General features: G+C 36.7%; 3 protein-coding genes across 4 annotated transcripts in view; 2 read left to right on the top strand and 1 right to left on the bottom strand.

Moving 5' to 3' along the window:
* The first annotated feature begins 1,705 nt into the window (after window positions 1-1,705).
* LOC109081283 lies at window positions 1,706-4,295 on the top strand. The gene is made up of 2 exons (XM_019096274.2): window positions 1,706-1,860; window positions 2,878-4,295. Exon 2 carries the CDS (start codon window positions 2,894-2,896, stop codon window positions 4,115-4,117), a length of 1,224 nt encoding a protein of 407 aa, XP_018951819.2. The 5' UTR covers window positions 1,706-1,860; window positions 2,878-2,893; the 3' UTR covers window positions 4,118-4,295.
* A 4,088-nt stretch (window positions 4,296-8,383) lies between these two features.
* On the top strand, window positions 8,384-20,043 carry stat2 (signal transducer and activator of transcription 2). 2 transcript variants are annotated; one of them, XM_042758543.1, is made up of 24 exons: window positions 8,384-8,655; window positions 9,735-9,866; window positions 10,019-10,166; window positions 10,495-10,590; window positions 10,687-10,779; window positions 10,870-10,948; window positions 11,033-11,109; window positions 11,267-11,418; window positions 11,503-11,661; window positions 11,746-11,835; window positions 12,212-12,271; window positions 12,446-12,466; window positions 12,559-12,652; window positions 12,874-12,921; window positions 13,741-13,824; window positions 13,928-14,026; window positions 14,117-14,252; window positions 14,361-14,413; window positions 14,511-14,605; window positions 14,685-14,824; window positions 14,953-15,141; window positions 15,460-15,514; window positions 16,436-16,494; window positions 17,704-20,043. In XM_042758543.1, exons 2-24 carry the CDS (start codon window positions 9,736-9,738, stop codon window positions 18,027-18,029), a joined length of 2,484 nt encoding a protein of 827 aa, XP_042614477.1. In that variant the 5' UTR covers window positions 8,384-8,655; window position 9,735; the 3' UTR covers window positions 18,030-20,043. The 2 variants fall into 2 exon arrangements, with proteins under 2 accessions (XP_042614477.1, XP_042614478.1); XM_042758544.1 differs by lacking the exons at window positions 8,384-8,655; window positions 9,735-9,866; window positions 10,019-10,166 and having other exon boundaries at window positions 10,553-10,590; window positions 10,687-10,789.
* Window positions 20,044-21,381: 1,338 nt separating this feature from the next.
* LOC109081266 (G-protein coupled receptor 84-like) overlaps window positions 21,382-24,079 on the bottom strand; it is a 4,133-nt gene continuing 1,435 nt past the window's right edge. The window contains exon 2 of the mRNA XM_042758566.1: window positions 21,382-22,696. Within this exon, the coding sequence (XP_042614500.1) occupies window positions 21,505-22,696 (1,192 nt within the window). The 3' untranslated portion in view covers window positions 21,382-21,504. The remainder of the gene's footprint in view (window positions 22,697-24,079) is intronic.

Below are 24,079 nucleotides of genomic sequence, written 5' to 3'. Positions count from 1 at the left end.
CTCAGTATTTCATTAGAGCATCTCTGAATGCACAACACATTCAACCTTGAAACAGATGGGCTACAGCAGCAGAAGACCAAACCGGGTGCCACTCCTGCCAGCTAAGAACAAGTCAACAAGGCTATAATTAACACGGGTTCACCAAAATTGGACAATGAAAGATTGGGAAAAGGTTGCCTGGTCTGATGAGTCTCAATTTCTGATGCAACATTTAGATAGCTGGGTCAAAATTTAGCGAACAACAAGAAAGCATGTATCCATTGGTATTGGTGGTGTAATAGTGTAGGGGATATTTTCTTGGCACTCTTTGGGCCACCATACCACCTAAGCATCTTTTACATGTCACGGGCTACCTGAGTATTGTTGCTGACCATGTCAATCCCTTTATGACCACAGTGTACCAATATTTTGATTTGATTTGCACAGAGAAGCCCTGAACAGTTTAGATTGACCAGGTCTGAACACATTAGAGCACCTCTCGGGATGTAGTGGAATGGGAGATTGGCAAATCCGCTTCAACTGTGTTATGCTATCATGTCAATATTGATCAAAATCCCTGAGAAATGTTTCCAGGACCTTGTTAAATCTATGCTACGAAGGCAGTTCTTTGAGCGAAAATTTTTATGGCCAATTCCCAGCTCCCCAGCCAAATGATTTGTTAGTTTCCTTGTGCTGACATCAGTCTGCCAGTGTCATGATTATCTGACTTAATCTTTTTCTAAACATGCTGTGAAATTTGCATAATCTAAAACTTAAAAAAAGAAAGAAAATTAAATTCTGGTGAATCGTGTAGAGTGATTATTGCACTGATGTCTACACGACTCACTACTTATTGCACTGATGCCAACAAACAGTCATCAAATGTAAAACATATTTAAAAGAGGTTTATTTTTCACATTTTTTTCTTTTACAGTTCACTTACATTTCTGTGCTATTACAGTCGAAGTCCTCATTACTGAATCAGAGGAAATGATGGAGAAATGATTATGTGTGAAATTTTGCAACGCCCTCTGATGGCAATATAACACAGCAGGGTCCAAAATCCAGCGTCACATAATATTTTTTCCATTTAATCCTGGAAATAATAATAATAAATATAATAATAATAATAATCATGAATAAATAAATAAATATTTATTATTAAACTTACATTAATTAAACAGCCAACAGAATACTGATTTACAATTACTTTTTTTAAGTCTCTCTAATGCAATAATCAGACTCACAATGATTCACCAGAATTAAAATCTGATTTAGATTATGCAATATATATGTTTGTGATCTCTGAGCAGGTGTTGGATGTTGTATATTGATTCAAATATGTGGTCTGAGCACAAGAATGATGTTTAACTTGACTGAACCAAGTGGAGCTTTGTGTGAGGATAATGACCTGTAAGCAAAGCATGAAGTCCACTTTATTTATAATCACGTAGCTAAAAATTTACGCACGGGTGCACAACCCCCCCCCCCCCCCCCCCCTCTCTCTTTCTCTCTCTCTCTCTCTCTCTCTCTCTCTCTCTCTCTCTCTCACACACACACACACACACACACACACACACACACACACAAACAGTCTTCCTGGGCATGGATCGAGTATTCTGCAATTTATCTGGGTCAAACACAAAATCCCTGCACTCTTCAAGAGAGAAAGCAGAGAGAGAATGAGAGGAATAGAGGGGACATGAGGGTAAATAAACAAAACACCCACAGAACACATTGATCCTCTCCACGTGATGTTACATTTATCATTGGGCAATGGGGCCAGTAAGAGAGAAAGGGGTAAAACGAGAGAGAGGGAGATGTATTTGTTTTTGTGAAGGCTGGATTCCAACACAGAGGTACATTTGGGATTGTTAGAAGGTAAGAGCGTTATTAATCAAATATTAATATGAAGATCAATAATTTCAAAGCAAGTGTAACATGCAAATGAGTTGACATATAATTTCCTCTGTAATTTAGATTTTTTTTTTTTAAACTGACAGACTGCATGTTTTAAAATGATACGATGGAACCTTATGATGGAAGAATAAATCCAATTTAATTCCAAAAATACAATATAGTAGGTTCCAATGCCACATTTTCCCCCCATTTAAACACAGACAAAAAAAAAGATTACATAAAACAAAATCTAAAATATAAATAAATGAACAAATAAGACAAAGATAATACATTTGCAAATACAAAGCAAAGATAACATTTTATTTTATTTCAATAAAAAATTTGCTAAATATATACCATATGTTTAGAGATAAAGTGTACAGTATGTAGAACAGCAGGGAAGACTTTTAGAGGGAAGAGTCTCACAAAAAATGTGCTCAACCCTTTTTTCCTTTCTTCCTTCCTTGCTTCTTTTTGTCCGGTTCCACTTTGAAAAAGATAAGCACACAAATACACACATATCTCATGTTCACACCCCTGTGGTGTAGCTACAGCTGCAGATATTTGTGCAGATACAGTATTTACATAAACAGCATCATGGACAGTACATTCACAAACTTAACTTAAAGGGACAGTCAACCCAAAAATGAAAATGAAACATCATTTACTCACCCTCATACTGTTCCAAACCTGTATGACTTACTTTCTTCCGTGGAACACAAAATATATTTAAAAGGATGTTATTGTCTAAACAGTTTCAGGTGCCACTGATTTCCATTGTATGGACCAAAATGGGACAATGGGACCCGAAACTGTTTGGTTACCAACATTCTTCAAAATATCTTCTTTTGTGCTCAACAGAACAAAAATACATACATGAGAATGACATGGGGATGAGTAAATGATGACAAAACTTTAATTTTGGAGTGGACAATTCCTTCAACACATTTAACTTCTCCTTTTTTAAATTCAGAAACCATAATTCGCTTCATGTTGCAGGTCTCCACAGTTCAACATGGCTAAAAGGAACTCAAAACTCAAATGGTTACTTCTCTTCCACCTCTTACTGTCCGATGTGGTATTTGGCAGAGCTCCACTCCCTCAAAGCAAACTGAGGCCTTCACTCACTTCAAAAATGTTTCAAGTAGAGAAAGAATCACAAGTAGTTGAAGATGATCTTTCTGCAGCCCATCAGTTGATCTTAAACCTCTCAGCCTCTCTACAAGGTCAGCTGGACCTCCAAAGCAATGCAAGCTGTGCAGAGCTCTCTAATGGAGGCTGGAAAGGAAAGGGTTTCTCTCAGGGGCTATTAGGGTTGGCAATAGTGCCAGTGCTGGTGTCAGCAGGATGTTTGTTTGAAGCCCAAGTGTTGGTAATGCAACTCTATGCGGTGTTGGGGCAAAATGATACACATGAATATTTACAGGACATACTGGTGCTGATCAAGAGAGGTAAAGAGAGGGATTCATCACACATGGTCCAGCACAGCTTTACCAATGGATTCCAAAAAGCTTCATCTCCTTCTATGCTGAACTCTGAGTCACAGCGCCACCTACGGGCTGTTATTTTTAACATTCATCAGCTAGCTGAGGTGGGTGAGAAAGATGAGGGTAAAGTTGGGCGTAGGGGGCAATGCTATGGATGGGTGAGGGTGAAAGGCACTCGGTTACTCGGGCAGGCGGCAGAACAGAGCAAGCGATTGTGTCTTGAGGAAGCATTGCAGACTTGTGGAAGTTTGGGATTCCAATGTGCAGGTGTGACGCAGGATGGTGATTCTGGATATTATCATGTTATCTTGAGGCCCGGAAGCCACGTAGTGCCTTCATTTAACTCTGAGAGCTGGATTCAAACTTGCAAGGTGAGATCTGTACGTTGGCGCAGAAATGGGGGCCCTCAGCATCAATGTGTAAATGAAAAAGAGGAGCGAGTGTATACAGTAGTGGAGTGGATTCCGGCAGTCTCCACACTGTATAATCTGGGAACAGCCGTTTACTATGCTTCGGTTAGCTGCTATGACACTGCAAAAGAGAGAGCCATCTTCAGCACTGTGGATCTGGGCACAGACGCGCTCATGGCTGCAACGGGGGGAACCGCTGGAGTTGCCGGTTATGCGTTGGGGGCTGGATTAAAAACAGGTGTGAAGGCAGGGATTAAATATCTTCTGAACAGCATGAAAGAGGAAGATGACCTTGTAGTGAACCAGAACAGCTGGGAAAACGGAACTATCACTGTCCAATAAAAGACCAATGAGAAACCGATGAAGAAATTCAAGAACAACAGCTGCATTGCTCCAGGGCCTCAAGGATTATTCCGTCTGTTTTAAATAATGTTTAGATCACTCTATTTGTCTATATGTTCAGTCATAATAAATATGTTCAGTTATAAATACCTTAATATTCAAAAGGTATTTAATGACATCAGCAGGAAGTGACATCATTTTTGGTGGGGAAAAAATAACAACACAAACATAATTTTTTCAATTCAACATTCTACTTTTATGGAAATTGTTATAGAAAGTTATAGAACTCTGTATGATTTTTATATATTATATTATTATAATATGATACAATCAATATTTCAAAAGACATCTTTTTTATGCATTATGTTTAATGTTCTTGTCATTGTGTAAATAGTTCTTGAGCTTGCGCATATTTTTTAAAGTCTGGTATTTATAGAAATAATATTTTAAAAGGATGGTTCACCCAAAAATGAAAATTCTGTCATTAATTACTCACCCTCATGTCGTTCCAAATCTGTAAGACCTTTATTCTTCTTCTGAGCAAAGATTAAGATATTTTTGATAAAATCAGAAAGCTTTCTCACCCTGCATAGACAGCAATGGAACTACCACGTTTGAGGCCCAGAAAGTAAGGACATTGTTAAAATAGTCCATGGGATGTGGTTCAACCTTAGGGGAAAGTCGTGGCCTAGTGGTTAGAGAGTTTGACTTCTAACCCAAAGGTTGTGGGTTCAAGTCTCAGGCCAGCAATACCACGACTGAGATGCCCTTGAGCAAGGCACCGAACCTCTAACTGCTCTCTGGGTGCAGTAGCATAAATGGCTGCCCACTGCTCCGGGTGTGTGTTCATGGTGTGTGTGTGCACTTTGGATGGGTTAAATGCAGGGCACGAATTCTGAGTATGGGTCACCATGCTTGGCTGTATGTCACATCACTTCACTTTTTTTTCACTTAATTTTATGAAGCTATGAGAATACCTTTCTGGGCTTTGAACATGGTAGTTCCATTGCTGTCTGAGTCAGAAAGCTCTTGGATTTGATCAAAAATATCTTAATTTGTGTTCTGAAGAAGAACAGTCTTATGGGTTTGGAATGACATGAGAGTGAATTAATGACAGAATTTTCATTTTTGGGTGAATTATCCCTTTAATTAGTTAAAGCCTTCAAAAGGTAGTACATAACAGGAATGACCAGTAGCCACTTATAACCTACTCAACATATCAGTTCTCCAGCGTCAGCTGAGACTTTGACTTGCATCAATCATGGACAATATTTAAAGAGATAGTTCACCCAAAAATCCATGTGGGCGCAGCTGAAACAGAAAAGCATATGCTGTTTGCGTTCAGTGGATACTCTCCAAAATGGCACTCGGGTGACGCGGAGGAGTCGAATAAAGTCTTCTTTTTTCTTTTGCGCACAAAAAGTATTCTCGTAGCTCCGTAAAATTACAGTTGAACCCCTGATGTCACATGGATTATTTTACCGATCTCCTTGCTATGTTTCTGGACGTTGACCGTGTAAGGATCCTTGCTGTCTATGGAGGGTCAGAGCTGTCAGAATGCATCAAAAATATCTTAATTTGTGTTCTGAAGATGAACAGAGGTCTTAAGGGTTTGGATCGACATGAGGGTGAGTAATTAATGGGTGATCAATTTTTGGGTGAACTAACTACGCTTTTTGGGGTGAACTAACCCTTTAACTGTTATTATAGGCCATCACTGGGAGGAACAGAACACTACTAGTAGAATACAAGATAAACAGAAAAGACAGGGCATAAAATCAGCATATGTGTCATGAGAGTTATATCAATATGTAGATATTGAATAGTAGAAATCAAATAGAAATGTTTCTACCAGTGTTTGTAAACTCATTTTTGTATATAAATGTATGCATAGTGTAAAATAAATAAATGTAGAATAAATATTCGCCCATGTTGATCTCAAAACGCTTTCGTAAAGCGATCATATTGCCTTTTAAATTTCCGCTGTTGTCGGTACACCCCTCCATAACTTGACAATAGGCTTGTTTGAGATGAGCAAAATCTGCGCAGAACCGATCACCGGTGATCACCGGGAGATGCATGCCGGTTAGAAAAGTGTCCGAGTTACGTCCGCCTTGCTCTGATGTCATGCGACGTGTGTCAAAAAACTCCCGCGACGGCGAGGCGGCTGTGTCGGATTGAGCAGTCGAGCGCAGTGGCTCCGTCTCCACCGACTGCGCTATTCAAAAGCGTGATGGGAAACGACACAGCTTCATGCTCATTGGCTGAGAATGTCAACTGATACATTTTCTCTTTATTCTAAGAATTAGATTACCCATTTATTTATTTATATTTACATACGAACTAAACAAAAACAAAACACGCCTAGTGAAGTTAATAATTAGGACATGCGTTTATTTTATTTAATTTTTCTCTTAATTAGAATTCTTCCTTGTAATTTTCACTTTATTATGCTTGTGTGAATTAATTTAATTAATTTAATTTCACTTTATTATGCTTATGCTTGTGTGAATTAATAAATCAATCCATTAAAAATATACATGCAAACATACATATCTAAATGGACTGTTTAGCCATTATGCCTCATCTTTGTGTGGTTTCATCTGAGAAATGTAAGGGTCTGGCTTAAAACAAGGGAAGACATTCTGAAGAATGTTTGCTACAAAACATAGTATGGAAAAATACTATGGACGTGAAATGGTTGCAGAAACCTGCTTGTTTGCAAACATTCTTCTTAATTTCCTCCTTTGTGTTCAGCAGAACAAAGGAATTGATGCACATGATGACAAAACGGTGGTATTTCGATTACATTCACTTCGTCTGCGATAAAAAACGCGAACGCGATCTCCTCCATTGCTGACAGTTTGCAGGCGACAAAACAGCAAGATTCAGGAAGTGTCCGACTTCAAAGGTCTTTTTTGACCCCTCCCCTTACCGCAGCCGCCTACTCTCGCCTACATTTCAGGCGAGGCAAGGCGCATCTCAAACAAGCCTTTTCATTTCGTAATTTCTTGGAACGTGAGAAGAGAGCTCGCGAGTTTCATTTTTACCGATGTTCTATCAACACCCCTCCGCTTCACGTGTGTTTCGGGTTTATTGTTTTTATACAGTCTATGGTTTATTCTAACCTTTTCAATTCCAATAATCGCCACAAATCTGTTTTTTTTTTTAGAAGGGTAAAAGGTTTTTTTAATTTTTTTTTATTTTTTATTTTTTTACTGTAGTCGCACTGTTGTATTGAGTCACGTTTATACAGCACTGATAAAAGCATATATACCACTACTCGGTATTTAAATAATATATGATCATGTTGAACTTTATTCTTGAAAAGATGGCGCTGTATTAAGCAGTATATAAATAGTTTTCTGTTGCTCATGAAAATGTTTCTGAAACGTCTTTGTATTTGACAAATATTGCATTTAATTCACTTCATCTGTGATAAAGTATGCAAACACCGGGAGCAGAAAGTGTCGGCTTGACCTGTCTGTTTTCAGCTCCGCCCCCGACTGTAAGAGGCTGCTCTCGTTGACTACAGGACGTCAACTTTATGAAATACAACATAAAGTAGGAGTAGTGAGAATAACTAAAAGAAGCACCAAAGAGGAAAATATTTTAACACTATTAAGGGTTGGGCATTCTATGCTAAATAAAACCTTAAAAATAAAAAATAAACATCCTACAGGATTATGTGAGCACTGTGGAATGGAGGAATCAGTAGAACATGCTACTTGTGTTTGTAATGAACGAGAAACAATGAAGATAGAACTTAGAAAGATGGGAGTGGATAACCTAAAGCTTAAAAATATATTAACTTATGGATTAGAGAGTTTATTTTTCTATCTTAAGAGAACTGAGTTGATTAAGAGAATTTAGAGGGTCTTTTTTTATTATTATTATTATTATTTTTCTTTCTTTAATTATTTTTCTGTATTTGTATTTTTTTCCTCACATTAAGAAAGGGTAAACGCTGGTTCACACTCCAATACAGTAGGTGGCGATAATGCACCTAACAGTAGTGCTACCCGCTATAAAACCGAGGAAGAAGAAAGGCACAGCAGAGGTAGGAAAGAAAATGTGTGTTAAAAATTGATTTAATTTATATATATATATATATATATATATATATATATATATATATATATATATATATATATATATATATATATATATATATATATATATATATATATATATATATATATATAATAATTGTGAAGGAGTGTAGGAGATTGAGAAGTAGAGAGTAGACCTATTATCAGGTCCACATTCCGGAACAGAGGGGGCGGTAATGCTCCATTAAGTTGGATGCCAACCGCCGGTGAAAAAGAAAGAAGAAGAAGAAGAAGAAGAAGAAGGCACAGCAGAGGGGGGTTAAGTAAAGAGCCGTCGGATTCCTCAGAAGCGCTAGTCATGTTACTAGTCAGCTGATGTTCAGTTCAGTACTGTGTGTCGTCGACTTTCTTGAATGTCTGCAGAAGGCACTCTGCAAAACTGAGGTTTGACGATTAATTCTTCAAAAGTGCAGACGATTGTTTCAGGTAAGTTATTGATTTTTCACTCATACGCTAATATGACAGTTATTCATCATGGGATGGTTATTCAGTCATCATGCTGTCAAATGCATCGGACTAGTGTACGATTACTGTATATTAGTCAATAACTTATCTTTATAATGACCGAGGTGTCACACTCTGTCCTCATGGTTAGTTAGAAACGCAGTTCTTGAGTCAGTATTTCCGTTTGTTGTGTGAGGGCAGGTGTGGAGGAACTTCGTCACCGTGAGGACAGAGAGCATGTAACGTTAAGCGTGTTTATCAGCCCTGGGCATCTTTGGTCCTGTGACAATTTAAACGGTCTTAAAAACACGTTTTGAACTCTCATTAGTTAGTTTAATTTGTTAATACTTTAATATGTCTACTGTCATTTTTATCATGAACATTTCCATACAATTTCCAACAGATCTCAAATTATGTGTTTTGTCTGATAACATTATAAGATGGAAATGATGACAATGGAAATGGACTCAGTAAAAATACAGTGTATGTTACAGTAAAACTGTAACATTGTGAAAAATTACAGTTTAAAAAGCTGCTTAATTTTTTTTTTGTGGAAAGTGTGATTTTTCAGGATTCTTTGAATAGAAAGTATGTGTATATATATATATATATATATATATATATATATATATATATATATATATATATATATATATATATATATATATATATATATATATTATAAATGACTTAGTGTCTAAATAATTTTTTGAAGAATCTATTGTGCTGTTCATACATAAAAGGCTGACCAAAAAATGCTCAATATGCCACTCCATTTGCCCGCAGAATAAAAAAAATGGCAGGTTGAAGAGTCACACCATACATTATTATTATGCTCTTCAACTTCCAAACAAATCTGAGGTTTCTCTCCATGGCTTGTTTTTAAAAATAACCACTGGAACAATGCTTAAGTTCTGACATTTGACTTGCAAAGTAGTGGCAGGACAGGTCCAGTCCCAGTCCTGACTAGTCCTTGATCTTTCGACAAACATGAAATGTTTATTATTATTATTATTATTATTATTATTATTATTATTATTATTATTATTATTATTTTGTAGAATGACACAGTGGGAGCGATTGCAGCAGCTGGATACAGTGTATTCACAGAGGGCTTTTGATCTGTATAATGGAGATGAATTCCCAATGGATGTGAGACATTACCTGGCACATTGGATCGAGGGCCAGGACTGGTGAGTGCAGTACCTGTGTGAGCAAGAGCTAAAACCTGTGGATTGATTTGTATAATTTAATATTCATGAATGTATTAATCACCATGGATGAGGAGAAGCACACAGCTGCAACCAGGCGTTACAAGTAAATTGTCTGTCTGTGTGTGTTGCAGGGAACGTGCTTCTCGGGACTCTTCCCAAGCTGCATTCCTGTTTCAGGTGCTTTTAGAGAATCTGGACAACCAGTTCAGTCGTTTTGCGCAAGAGAGAGACAGTTTCCTACTGCAGCGTAATTTCAGACGCTACAAACAAAACTTTCAGGTAAGTGTACATCTGTTGCCAAAACCATCATGCCCGATGCCCTGTTTGGATTTGTGAGGCTCTAAGATTGCTAAACAAAAACTATACTGGTAGACTGTTTACAAGGCCTTTTTACACCAAAAACTTTAACTATAGCCTCAACTATGTTACTGTCCACACCAACTGATGATAATGTTCTTTTTATTTCCAAGTGCGCTGTGAACATGATTTTGCTTTAAAAAAATTCGTTCATCAGCTGGAAAAAATCTCTTTATGGTTATAGTGATCGATTGTAGAGCATTAATTTTTGACAGCTATAGGATGATGGGTTACATTTGCTTGTATGCAGAAATACCAAGAGGAACCCTATACTCTTGCTACTATTATCAACTGGTTCCTGGTGAAGGAGAAAGGGATCTTAAATGATGCAGAGCTTGCACAGCAAGTTAGTACCTTAAAGTATCATCATCATCATCATCATCATCATCATCATTATAACTCATAACTCAGTCACTTCTGATTCTCTCTCTCAATGTTTCAGGTGCAGACGTTGCAGGTTCAGCCAGCTGCAATGGAGTTGGAGAGCCAGAGACAAGTTGAAAAGAGGTTAAAAGACCTTAAGACCAAAGTAGAGGTGTGTGTCTGTGAGTATACACTTATACAGGTATGTGTGTGTATATGTGCGTGTTTGTTCAAGAGTATGATTCATTGTTTCTTTTGACAGGTGATGGAGCACAGCATAAGGTGTTTGGAGGAGCAGCAGGATGAGTTTGATTTTAAATATCAGACACACCGAATGGACTGTGAGCTCGCACACTAAACACACTGTCTTTGTTTTCACTATATACGGTGGTGTTAATATGTGTGTATATTTAATGTGTCTTTAGCTTGCACAGCAGAAGAGAAGAAAAAGCAATTAGAAGGGCTTCAGAAGATGCTCAATGCAGTCGATAACTGCAGAAGGGTGCATATCTATTCTATTCAGGATTATTATTAAGTGAATTTATGAAACTAGTTTGCCTTAGAAACTAACTCAAAAAAGCCTAAAGCATAATATTTATTATTATGTATGTAAAAAAATTATGTTTATGAACCATGCTGTTCTTGTGTCATTGTTTCAGAACTTCCTGTCTGATATCTCGGCTATATTGAATGCTGCTGATGTTCTGTGCTCAGCACTCATAGATGAGGAACTGGTGGAGTGGAAGCGGAGACAACAGAAGTCCTGCATTGGTGCTCCTGATGATACAAGTCTGGAACACTTAGAGAAATGGTAACCGCTCATGAATTTCTCTGAGCGATGATCTGTACAAACATCATTTAAATCGACTTTTAAGATGTTTATGATCTTCGGCAGGTTCACTCAAATTATAGAGTGCATGTTCCAGCTGCAGATGTTCTTACAGAAGCTTGATGAGCTGGTAGGAAAGATGACCTACGAAAATGACCCCATCCCAGTCCAAAAACCCCCTTTACAGAGTAGAGTGGACACTCTACTGACCCATCTGATAAAAAGGTACACTCAAACGCGTACACAACAACACATACACAACTCTCTCTTCATGCTTATGTGCTTCATTATTTGTTGGTTTGTTTTTAGCTCATTTGTTGTAGAGAATCAGCCATCCATGCCGCAAGGTCGAGGCCTCCTGGTGCTGCGCACAAATGTTCAGTTCTCAGTCAAAGTCAGGTCAGGCTCTAACATTATACAGCACATTACTTGCCACCTGTGAAACAGTGAAAACCAGTTGCTCCTAATTACAATAGTAATGATCATTATAGATTGTGACTAGGGTATATACTTTCAAACAGCAGGAAATTGAGAATATGTAAATTTATTTTAATGAATTGTTCTGTATATAAGTACTTGGAAATATTTGTGAAAGTAACCTCCTTACCTCAAATGTCAGTACTGTTTTGAATGGTTGTATCTTCATTGTGCATGCCCAGATTTTTTTTTTATTATTATTGTTAAAAAAGTTTAGTTAAAGTTGAGATAGAAATTAAAAAAAAAAAAAAAAAGTTTTCCCTCAGACCTAAAAGGACAATCCCTCTCCTCTCTACAGATTGTTATATAAAGTTCCTGAACTCAACCATGTTATGAAGGTGACTGTTTCTGTTAACAAGTAAGATCACTGTCTGTCTTTCTTTCCTCATATAGTATGATTTGTATTTCTGAGACTATAGAATATGGGAGTCATTCTTGTTAGAGATATGTGGTTTGATATGGTTTTAAAAAAGGTTAGAACTCTGAATTCTTACCGTCTTCTCTTCCTTTTGTTTTTATTTTTTTGTTTAAGTGCTACTTCACAACTGAAAGGGTGAGTGTTTCCATACACACATTCCCATCGCTCCACTCCACAAATTCATGACTATGATTTTAAATACCATGTTTAATGTGCTTATATTGTAGGTTTCGGAAATTTAATGTGCTGGGTACCTTGAGTAAAGCCCTTAACATGGCTGAGAGTATGAATGGGGGCATGGTTGCTGATTTCAGACATTTGGTGAGTACTTCCAGTGTGCATTTAAATGAATCAAAGTAGCATATCATTATTACATACTAAAAACTTTTTCATATTAAATGTTCAGTTGACATTAAGTGATGGCACAATAACATCTGATAATTTCGTAGTGGATTGTGTTAAATTTTTTTAACCAGATTTTGATTATAAAGATAAAATGATAATAAAAAGCTTAAGCATTGTGTATGTGTGCTTTTTCACAGACTTTAAAAGACCGGAAAGTTGGTGGTGGAGGAAAAGGAATTAATGATGTGAGTTTTCTAAGGATCTTAGGATGAATAATAAATGCTAGTAATTACATTGCTGCATGTAACATGTATAAACCCAGCAAATAGTCAACCACAGAAACAAGACTGATTTCTAGCGGCAATACAGATTAAGGGTGTTTCCACATCTGCAGATTATTTGCTTTTTTCCAGAATGGGCTTAAATTGTTACAATGCACTTTCTCCTTAGGTTGGTTTGCCTTCACAAGTAAACATTTCAGAGCATACCCAAAATGTTCTTATGCAAATCACATGTGTGTGAAACTGTCCTCTTGTTGGTCAGAGTGCACCTGTTTATGTTACAGGATCAAGATGGATCTAAAAGTTATCTCTGCACACTAGCTGTAAACACACATAAACGAATGTAAACAGTGTAAGCTTTGATGCCTGATCTAACTGGTAAAGTTATGATACAGCTCAGTTTGTTGGTTTAAGTTGGATTGCTTTCTCACCATAAGCGAACTGCTCCAGAGGTTTTTTTTTGTTTTTGTTTTTGGACTGAGAACATTTCATTCAGTCGATGTAAAGCTGATTGTTTTGGTATGATTGCTATTTTCAAGAATGCTTAAGCCAACCAAACTAATTGATTGAACACACCAGGTTATGAAACAAACATTCCAAATGAGCCAAGTGTGAAAGTGCAAAATAGAGTCACTATAAAACACATTTAATTACAGTGCTAATTAGATAAATAATTCCACAAAATAGAAATAATTGTGCAAAACTGTAATTAAAATAATCAGAATTGGAGACAAAGCAATAAGTAGAGTTCTGTTTGTAAATCCTGTTGTGTGTTTTATGCAGCTCTCATTGAGTGTTACTGAAGAGCTCCACAGAATAACCTTTCAGACCCAGTTTGACTATCAAGGCCTGTCTGTCCCTTTGGAGGTGAGACATCTTTTCCTCATTAAAAACATTCTCAGTAAAGTTGGAACATTCCATCAATTTCCCTGTCCAGTTTTTATAATCATGCTTCCTTTTTCCATCTCAGACCTCTTCTCTTCCTGTTGTGGTGATTTCAAACTCCAGTCAGCAGCAGAGCGCTTGGGCGTCTGTTCTGTGGTTCAACATGCTCTGTCCAGATCCCGAGGTCAGGAGCAGGAGTTACTCTTGGCTCATCAAAAGCTATTTTTATCATTATTTGCATCACTAAAATTCACTTTTTCGTGTGTGCATCTAGAATGTCAAGTTTTTTGAAACCTCTCCTGCAGCCACTTGGCCACAGTTTGGGGAAATGCTAAGTTGGCAGTTTCTCTCCTGTGGGAAACGTTGTCTACACAATGACCAGCTGGAGACACTTGCCATCAAGCTCTTTGGTATGCACATGCCACACCTTTCATTCATTAAAAGATAATAAAATATAAAGTAAAATAAAGGTCATAAAGTTATCTGGTATTTGTTAATAATGTAATATGTCTTATTAGGTAAACAACAGAGCTATGACAACTGTAAGATATCCTGGACCAAGTTCAGTAAGGTAAAAACAGATAAACACAGTTTATAGGTCTTTGTGAAATGCCTGATATTGATGTATGAGTGTTTTGTTTACACATGGTTGTCTGCGTGTCATTTAGGAGAATCTCCCTGATACAAACTTCACCTTGTGGGTGTGGCTGGATGGCATTCTAAACCTGGTTAAACTCTACCTGTCAGACCTGTGGAGTGATGGGTATGGATACCATAGATAGATAGATCTATCAATCAATCATGGAGCGTGTGTTTTCACCACAAGTGTGTTTGTTTTGTAGGTCTATAATGGGTTTTGTCAGCAAGGGGAAGGAAAGACTTTTATTGAAGAAGAAGCAGAACGGCACTTTCCTGTTGCGTTTTAGCGAAAGCATCAAAGATGGAGGAATCACGTTCAGCTGGGTGCAGTACGCTAATGATGGTAAACCATGTCATAAAAAGATATACTTCTTTCAGACATAGTTCAGTATTTGGCCACACAGGGTCCTGCGAATGTGAGTCTGAATGCAATGTTTTTTGCAATGCAATGTCTTTTTTTTTTTTTTTTAGGCACTCCGAGTGTGCATACAGTGAAACCATTCACCAGTACTGACCTAAAGCAGATTGCTTTACCTGATATCCTCTGCAACCTAATAATCATAGCAGAAAAAAATATTCCAGTTAACCCACTGTGTTACCTTTACCCAAACACTCCCAAAGACCAGGCCTTCGGCAAATACTACAGTGAAAAGACTGAAGGTGAGTGTAGAATGTGGTAAATTTCATGCTTTACTGCTTAAAATTTAACAATGTTAACATTATAAAAAAAATAACATTTGACATTTGACTAGTCTGTGTATGAATATTACACTTTGACCATTTTTTTGAACAATATTAATATAAAAAAAACTACCCTAATCAACATTTACTTAATTAGAACTTTGTTTACTAATTTTAGCATAAATATATACAATTTGTTTGAGCTAATCTATATAATGAAACAAGTACTAAATCGTTTCTGCTGTATTTACTTCACCACAAAATCATTTTCTTTGTCTTGTGATGTTTTTGTTTCAGAGGAGAATCCTTACCTGAAGTATCTCAAAACCAAACTGGTTTTTGTCTCTAAAGAGTAAGTCTGTGTTTGTTTATTGGTTTATATTTGTGTGTTGTGTGTTTGCATAATTTGCATAATTATTTAATATTTATGACAGTGCTGTCTCTGCTCTGGTGTTTACTATTTGGTGTTTTAACTTTTCTGTGTTTACATGCACAATTTTTTTTTCAATCCGGCTGAATTCATTCCGATTGATGAATCTGAATGTAATGTTTACACAAACGCTGAATAAAGTGATCGGGTTAATGTGCGCGTTTATATGTCACAAACATTGACATGCGCACACTGCACAAATATAGAGCGTTTCCTGCTGTTTGCACATAATAACCATTCTCCTACACTGTTTCTTTATTTGTTTTAAACAGCAGAATGAATATTTATCCATTCCTGGTCATAATTTGTAGACAATGGGCATCTAAACCCCTGGGTCGTGCTTGTTATTTTTATCACACAGTCGTCTGTGGATGAGAATCCAAAACAAGGACTGATATGACGTTATTCTGCTCCACTTCACAGTGAAATGAGAGTTTTATAATAATGGGACACTCATTTATATAACACTTTATTAAACAGGAAGAACAGCTCGTCCGCGTGTCATGTCTTTACGCTATTTCTGCATCATTGCATATGCGCAGTCCTTTTTTCGGTTTTCAATCTGATAGAGTGTTTACATACACTCTCGATCGTATTAGAAAAGAAATAAACCACCCTTCAATCTGATCAAAATTTAATTCGTATCGAGCTCAATCAGATCGATTAAGGTGTTTATAGTTGAATCAGAATACAGCATTCAAGACGTTACCACAATATTATTTGAAGATAAGTGCACCATGTTGTGAAGTTCAGGAGGGAACAGACTATGAGACTCTGGAATGATTAGACACTGAGATGGCTGTTCTGCTGTTTACTGGAGTGATCTGTGCTTGGTTGCTGCAGGAATAGCTGTTCTGGCGTCAGAGAGGGGCCAGAGTCTGACCTGTGCACACAGGACAGAGGTGAGTCCCTTCTCCACAGCCCCTCCAAATCCAATCAGCTCAACCCTAACCTGCTTCTCATTCGCTGGATAATCACCAGATGTGTCTTGATTGCAAAAGGCTTTCTGATGAATACAGATGTTACCTTTAAGGATGCTTCTCTTTCATTCAGAGGATCAGTCAACTGTTTAGATTCTTCCTTTCTTTCCCTACCCAAGTGCATTTGATTCACTGTGGTGGGTGGTGACTGTAGTGTTTCTGTATTTCAATAACACAAACCTAACCATTACGGTAACACTGACTGAAAAATGTTTATGGAAGCTTGAGCTTGCATGCCACATGCACATGTAGGGATGCACCATTATAGATAAGCTGATGATATAGTCGATATTACAATTCTGTGCCCTTTTGTTTAAAAAACAAATTAATAACGGAACACAAAAACTACAATTTGTTGTTTTAAATGATTGTATTATAATGTACAGTATGAAAAATTAATATTCGTTTTGAGATTTGCTAAAGATTACTTTTTAACAGTGTTAAATTATTAGCATTTTTAAAGATTGTTTTTTTTTTTGGCATGTTGCATGGCACATGATTTTATTTTTAACTGATAAATAGCTGATATTAAAATTCTTCAGTTTTTATTTTTATTTTTTACATAAATTAATAATAAAACTACTATGATTTATGATACTTTGTTAAATTATGATGTACAGTATGAGAAATGGATATTCATTTTAAGATTTGCTAAAGATTACATTTACAAAATATCCATCCATCTCAAAATGTAAAAAAAAATTCTCTAAAACTGGCTGATAACTTACCCAGTACCAATATATTGTGCATCTCTAAAGTTGACCCAACACTCTTAAGAATAAAGGTTTTTTTTTTTTTTATTTTTTTTTTTTATTGCCATTTATGGTTCCATGAAGAACCTTTTACATGCATTGGACCTTTCCACCACACAAAAGGTTCTTTATAGTGAAAACAAATTTTAAACTTTTCTTCACACTATGAAAAAAAAAAAGGTTGTTTACTGAAAGGTACTTTGGGGATCTAAAAATGGTTCTTCTATGGCAGAGCTGCGAAAACCTCCTTTTGGAACCTTTATTTTTAAAAAGTGATGCTAAACAGCATCAGAAATACATTAAGTCATTATTATTGTAAAGCAGCTATTGGGTTAATAACTTCTCTCTTTTGCTTTCTCATCTCCTTCATGTTTAAAAGACCCTCCTTCCATTTCTGATGCGGGTGATGAGGATGTGTTGCTCAGAGAGTCCGAGAAGTCTCCAATGCTCTCCAGCTCTACCACTGATGCTGATATTCTTAACAGTATGTTGGACATTGATGGCGAGAGCACTGTTCCAAAACCATTTCCTGCAACCTCTCCCCACATTTCACTATCATGCCTCCACCAAAACTTTCCAGAAAGTGCCGGGGATAACCTTGAAGAAGCCCACTTTACCGACACATTTCAAGAGTTTTTCAATGAAATAAACTTTCAAATACAGCAGGAGGAGCAAGATGACGTCATCCTTGATCTTGGTTTTTAAGATCTTGGCAATCCCAACATACCACTGACCCCCTGAATTTGATCCATTTAACACAAACCCATGATCCATGTGGTTAGCTAAAACTCAAGCCGTATAATGCTTTCCGTAGCTCTGATTTGTTGTAAATAAGTATCAAGTAGAGAGGCATAATACAGGACAGGTCATTACTTCATTTTCAGTACTGATTTTATTATTACTTTATCCATTTAGAGTTTATATCTGAATGTCTACTCATCCAATCATCTGTTACTTATGTCTATTCAATTTTAAGGGAGTAAAGCCTTTGACAAGGATGAGTGAGGTCTTAGTCTTATTCGTAAGCTGCTAGTAAATATTTGTCCCTATAAAAATAAGCTGGAAAGAAAAAGTTTCATTGAAATTAATTCAAACAATATAGAGCTCCTTAGCAATGAAAATGAGTGGAGATTAGAGTTTGGATGACTTTATAAAAAAAAAAAAAAAAAAAGATTTCTGCCATTTAACCTAAGTAAAGATCATGCTTTTATGGTCCAAGTATATGATCAGCAGAACAGTTTGTATTCTATTCTAATTAACTGGGCCTTACTGGGGAGATAATTTGGTAAGTGAAAGTAATAAACTTTATTAATGTGTCAAACACCTTTAGTAATGTGAATTTGGCATTAGCTTTGAGCTAATGGTTTTAAAAGCATCTTAACAGCAAAGCCATTTCTTTGCATGAATCTATGACTATATAACTAATTCTCCATCTACATAGTGCAAAAGTTCTAAAAATTGAAAAATGTATTTTCAATAGAAAAAAATGAATTACAGTACATTAAAACAGATGCAGAGCTTGGTTTAAATCACTTAATTTGACATTTAAAGGCACCAATGTTGATGATGCTTTTAAAGTAGTCTTTGACTCTAGGATTTGAGGCACCCTCACTTTTATTATCAATTTTTTTTTTTATTTTGTATAACCACTATTGAGACTGTAGAAAAGTTCCTGAATGCATTGCTTTTGAGTCATCTGGATTTTTTTTACTTGTAGTTAATAGTGATTTGATGGGTTTATTGAAAGCCATCAAATCACTTTTTTGATAGTGTGCATTTGCCGGGTACTCTATATGTGCTTACATTGAGTACAGTGTATCGAAAAGTCCAAGAAAAGACATTACGATCCTGAATGTCATAGTCTTGAATGTTGTAAGGGAAGGGAATGTGGAAATATCCCAACACAGAAGAGTTTCATCTTCATCGGTTTTCAAAAATAGATAGACCACTGTGCTTATTATAGTATGCGGTACATGGCAATACTACTGTGTTGAGGCTTTCTAGGAAATTGTGTCCACTGCCAACCTTAGTGATAAAAATGATAATTTCCATTTTTATAGAAGTTAATCACAGTATCTGCCTAATCAAATCTGTAATTAGGCAGATACTGTGATTAACTAATTTAAAAATGGAAATAATCATTTTGACACTTTCATCTTCTAGAATTTTGAAAGCTGAATTTAGTTCAAATGTTCTATTATCCCAGTTGAAGGCAGAGCTTTATCTGGCTGGTGAAAATACTTGATAATATTGGTTTTAGATGTTAACATCTTTTAAACAAAATGAAATCGAATCAGACTGATTGTATGGTTACTCTGACAGTAATACTGTGATTTCTGTTGACAGAAAAAGGCACTTGAGTGAGTTGTTGTGTAACAATAGATAAATCTGTCATAATGCCATTCTAAATGAAAACCAAGATACCTACCTGATCTGGCAAAATGTTTTATACAGTCCCATAATAGAGTGGTGAGATGTTGTGTTAACAAGTTAAAACCAGTTAAGTTACCAAGACCATATCTGTACCCTTACTCAGGGAAAAAATTGGATTTGTCCCATGTTCCATTGTACACATGCCTTTTATATAGACAAACAGAATTTGGAATTGGTGTGACATATAATAGCTAACTGTGGCCATTCTGAATTCCTTGAACATGATACCCAGAATTTTTTACCTGATGATCTTAAATATCTAAATACAGTATAACCTTAGCTTTGATGTCATTTGTGATATGGCTCTTCCTTTGTTGCAATGTCAAGAATTTTTACAGACACTTGTTTGGACTTGTGAATGCCCTGTTTTGTGTCACGTTCTAAAAAAAGCTAGAAACTGACTTGAGATGGTAATATAAAAACAGATAATAAAATTAAAATAGATAATAAAAATGGGATCTGGACAGATTCAAGCCTTAATCTCCATTAGAGCCAACAACTCGTATCCCAGAAGCAGGTGCATATAATTTCAATATAATATTTTTGCTTACTACATATAAGTTACTTTATTTCAAAAGGAGCAGTTCAGAAAGAAATCATAATACATGTTATCATTTTGAATCATATTTTAATTGTAGAACACTGATATGATGTGCAATTTACATGTTATAGATCCACCTACATTTTAAAGAATTGTGCAAATAATCCTTAATAAAAAATAAAATCATACAACTTATTTCATATTCTGGAGGTCCAGCTTAAACAGTAAATCTATCATAATGGAAACAAAACAGCAAGCAAAAGAGGATTAAAGAAACTCTTGTGGTTTCCTGTATGAGGTGATAAACGAACCATGAGCATGTCTGTTCTTGTCTGCATCACCCAGCTTTAAACTCCCGTGTTCATTTGTGCGTGAGGTTACAAAATAATGTTCTTAATGTCATTATGAATCATTCCTTCGGTGGCACGCATAATTACTGCCTATGTGCAATCAGAAAAAAATAGGAAATGAAACCGAGAAATTTTGTGCATTTTGCAGTGAAAAGCCACATGACACGTTTTCTTTCCGATTTTTGATAGAACTGGAAAATTCCTCTGCTTGAAAAAGAAATGCCTATGGACCATAATAGTCAAAGATTAGCTAAATAAAGAAGTACAAGCTATCTGACAATATAGAAAGTGAATGGAACATAAAACAGAACATAATACATCAAATGTAAATATGGCATGCAGTTTTGAGTTAAATTTGGTTCTATTGCTGTAATTGTTCTTTTTATGCAGCTGATGAAGATGAATAAAAGCAAACCGAGAACTGATGTTAACTGTGATGAGTGCAGCTCATTATTTTATTATACATCATATGTGAGGTCACTGAACATCTATAGCACAAGACCACTTAAAAAGCAGTAGCCTTCAGGCATATTCAGATTGAAATGATTCGGATAACATTTGTAATTATCACTTAATTCTCCATATCCAGGTTAAGTGAAAGTGACGTGACATACAGCCAAGTATGGTGACTCATACTCAGAATTCGTGCTCGGCATTTAACCCATCCAAAGTGCACACACACAACAGTGAACACACACCTGGAGCAGTGGGCAGCCATTTATGCTGCAGCACCCGGGGAGCAGTTGGGGGTTCGGTGCCTTGCTCAAGGGCACCCCAGTCGTGGTATTGCCCGAGACTCAAACCCACAACCTTAGGGTTAGGAGTCAAACGCTCTAACCACTAGGCCATGACTTCCTCATAGGTTAATGAATGCTTTGCGCAGTAGGTTTTTATAGGCCTGGTTAAACTGCCGGTTCATGGCTGCATACAACAAAGGGTTAATGCAACTATTTAACCAAGCAAGGTTTGCACACAACATATGAATAACCTGTGGTGCACGGTTCGCCTTATCAGCTATATTCAGCAGCAGAAATGGTGCAAAGCAGCCTACAAAACACAAGAAAACTGTAAAGCACATTCGAGTTACACGCTTAAATTCACTGTCCTCTCCTGAGCCGGCAGCTGGAGTGGTCTTGATTGTTACTGGAGATGGTTTAGAAGACATTTCTATGTCTTTTGAGTCATCTTGAATGGAGTTTTTTGGTTCTTTTGTGGTTGTGTGGCCCTCAGATTTCTCTGCTTTGTTCCTATTCTGCTCCTCTCCTGCTTCATCATTACTGATCTCACAGCTTAGAGTTGTTGAAGATCCATCACTGATCCCGCTGTCATCCATTGCCGCTTCAGCTTCGTCATGCTTGCATTTTGATGAGCGACGACTAGGCCTGTACTTCAGAAAAGCCTTAGCAGCTACACGCACCTTACGGTAGATCAGTAAGTAGAAAAGGCCCACACAACCCAAGCCCAAGAAGAAGTACAGGAGAAGCAGCACTGTGGTGTAAGGCCGCCCTTTACTGCGGTGAAAACTACAGGTGCACGCTTGCGGGACAAACATATAGACGGGCCAAAGTGGGGCGAAACTGGCTAGACCCAGTAGCCAGGATGAGATGAGGAGCACTGCCACTCCACGGCGGGACAGGAGCAGACGGGCGCAGCAAGAAGTGCGATGCGCAACAATCAAATAACGGCTCATAGCGATGAGGCATAATGTTATAATGGACACACTGTTGGACAGGAACAGAAGGAATCCAAACATTCGGCACCACGTGGCTCCTCCTCTCCAGCGCAGGTGCAGGTATGAGTCAATGCTGGCCGGTTGTAGCATCATGCAGTAAAGAAGGTCAGCGAGGGCAAGGTTTACTATGAGAACATTGAAACGTGTCCTCAAGCTGGAATCAGTGGCAAAGGCGAGGACCGTCAGAATATTCCCTATGGTTCCTACTATAGTCACAGACGATCCCAAGAGGACACCAAAATAACGGTAGCCCTCTACAGATGGGGACGCACAAGAAAAGATGTCATTTCTCAGAGGATCCGTGCCATTCCACATCCTGAGAAGACACAAAACAGTAAATTCATCAAAAATCAATGCAATGTCACACATTTTTTGTTGTATTATTGTAAGCATACACATCCTGTGCTGTGTGCATGTTTTATTGTCTACACATCACTTTAAGTGCTGCTGGTTTCATTTTTCTTTCTGAAACTGAGTGCCACAGTTTAAGGTCATTACATATCACATCCTAAAGCACCTTTGAATATCTCACGTCCCCCCCGCCATAATAGAGTGAGCTATATGGACAATAAGCAATATGGACATTTTAAAAGAGTGCCTTTTCTTCTTAATACAAACCGAGACCACACATAATTACATTTTGACCTTTAAATAATAATAATAAAAAATAATAATTTTCATTTTTTTGAATAATTAACAACATTTTGTACTTATTATTTTTTTAATTAATTTATTATTAATGAATAAAATAAATAATTTTATTAATTCATTCATTCGATCTCCTCTTTGATTACTGACAGAAGAGTGTATTTTGTAAGGCTGATTAAGAATTAAAAAGTTCTAGTCCTGGAACTTTAGCGAACTGTTGTTTAAAAACATTATCACGCTGGCTTCCACACTGGTCTAAATATCACCACGACTGTGATTACCTGCGGCCTTGTGCCCATGGCCAAATTTTTTTTATTTACATTGTACAGTTACTTATCCTATAGTTATATATCATTATATGTGAGTAAATTGTATACATTATTTTGAAATTGATTTAGCTTGGGATATTTTACCCCAAAATGAAAATTCATGTCATCATTTACTCCCCCTCATGTTGTTCCAAACCTGTATGACCATATAACTTGTGTAACACAAAAGATGATATTATGATGAACCAAACAGATTCGGTTACCATTGCACGTTGCCCATAAGGTGACATGTCCGGTCCACTTAATTTTTTTGTGGCCACTTCATAATAAATCAGGGGATCGTGACAATATGTCGTGGCCACAAGACATTTATTTGAGGGAATGTCATAATAACTCGTGGGAACGTGATAATATATCGTGGCCACGAGAACATTTTGTCAAGGTAATGACATCCTAATCTTGTGGCCTCAAGATGCTATGTTGAGGGAACGATGCATCCATTTCTCGTGTTCACAACTTTTTTATGTTGAGGGAACGACGTAATTTTCTCGTGGCCACGAGTTTCATGCATAGACAAACCTGCGTGACTATAGCAACCCAGGATTATCAGAGATGGATTCATTAATATTTTATTTTGAATGAAGAAATTATTATATTATTTATTATAGAAATTATTACATTATTAAATTTTTATATTCAATGCAATTCAATTCAAGTTTATTTGTATAGCGCTTTTTACGATACAAATCATTGCAAAGCAACTTTACAGAAAATTAAGTTTC

The sequence above is a fragment of the Cyprinus carpio genome, chromosome A6 (genome assembly GCF_018340385.1).
Source record: "Cyprinus carpio isolate SPL01 chromosome A6, ASM1834038v1, whole genome shotgun sequence".
Lineage (NCBI taxonomy): Eukaryota > Metazoa > Chordata > Actinopteri > Cypriniformes > Cyprinidae > Cyprinus > Cyprinus carpio.
The sequence above is the reverse complement of the archived record's forward strand: the minus strand, read 5'-3'. Positions and strand labels throughout refer to the sequence as shown.

Coding starts and splice junctions, on each gene's coding strand:
- LOC109081283 (XM_019096274.2), top strand. CDS start 2,894: ATGGCTAAAAGGAACTCAAAACTCAAATGGTTACTTCTCTTCCACCTC.
- stat2 (XM_042758543.1), top strand. CDS start 9,736: ATGACACAGTGGGAGCGATTGCAGCAGCTGGATACAGTGTATTCACAG. Junction 14,606..14,684: donor TCAGACCTGTGGAGTGATGG/GTATGGATACCA, acceptor TTTGTTTTGTAG/GTCTATAATGGGTTTTGTCA. Junction 15,515..16,435: donor CTGGTTTTTGTCTCTAAAGA/GTAAGTCTGTGT, acceptor TGGTTGCTGCAG/GAATAGCTGTTCTGGCGTCA.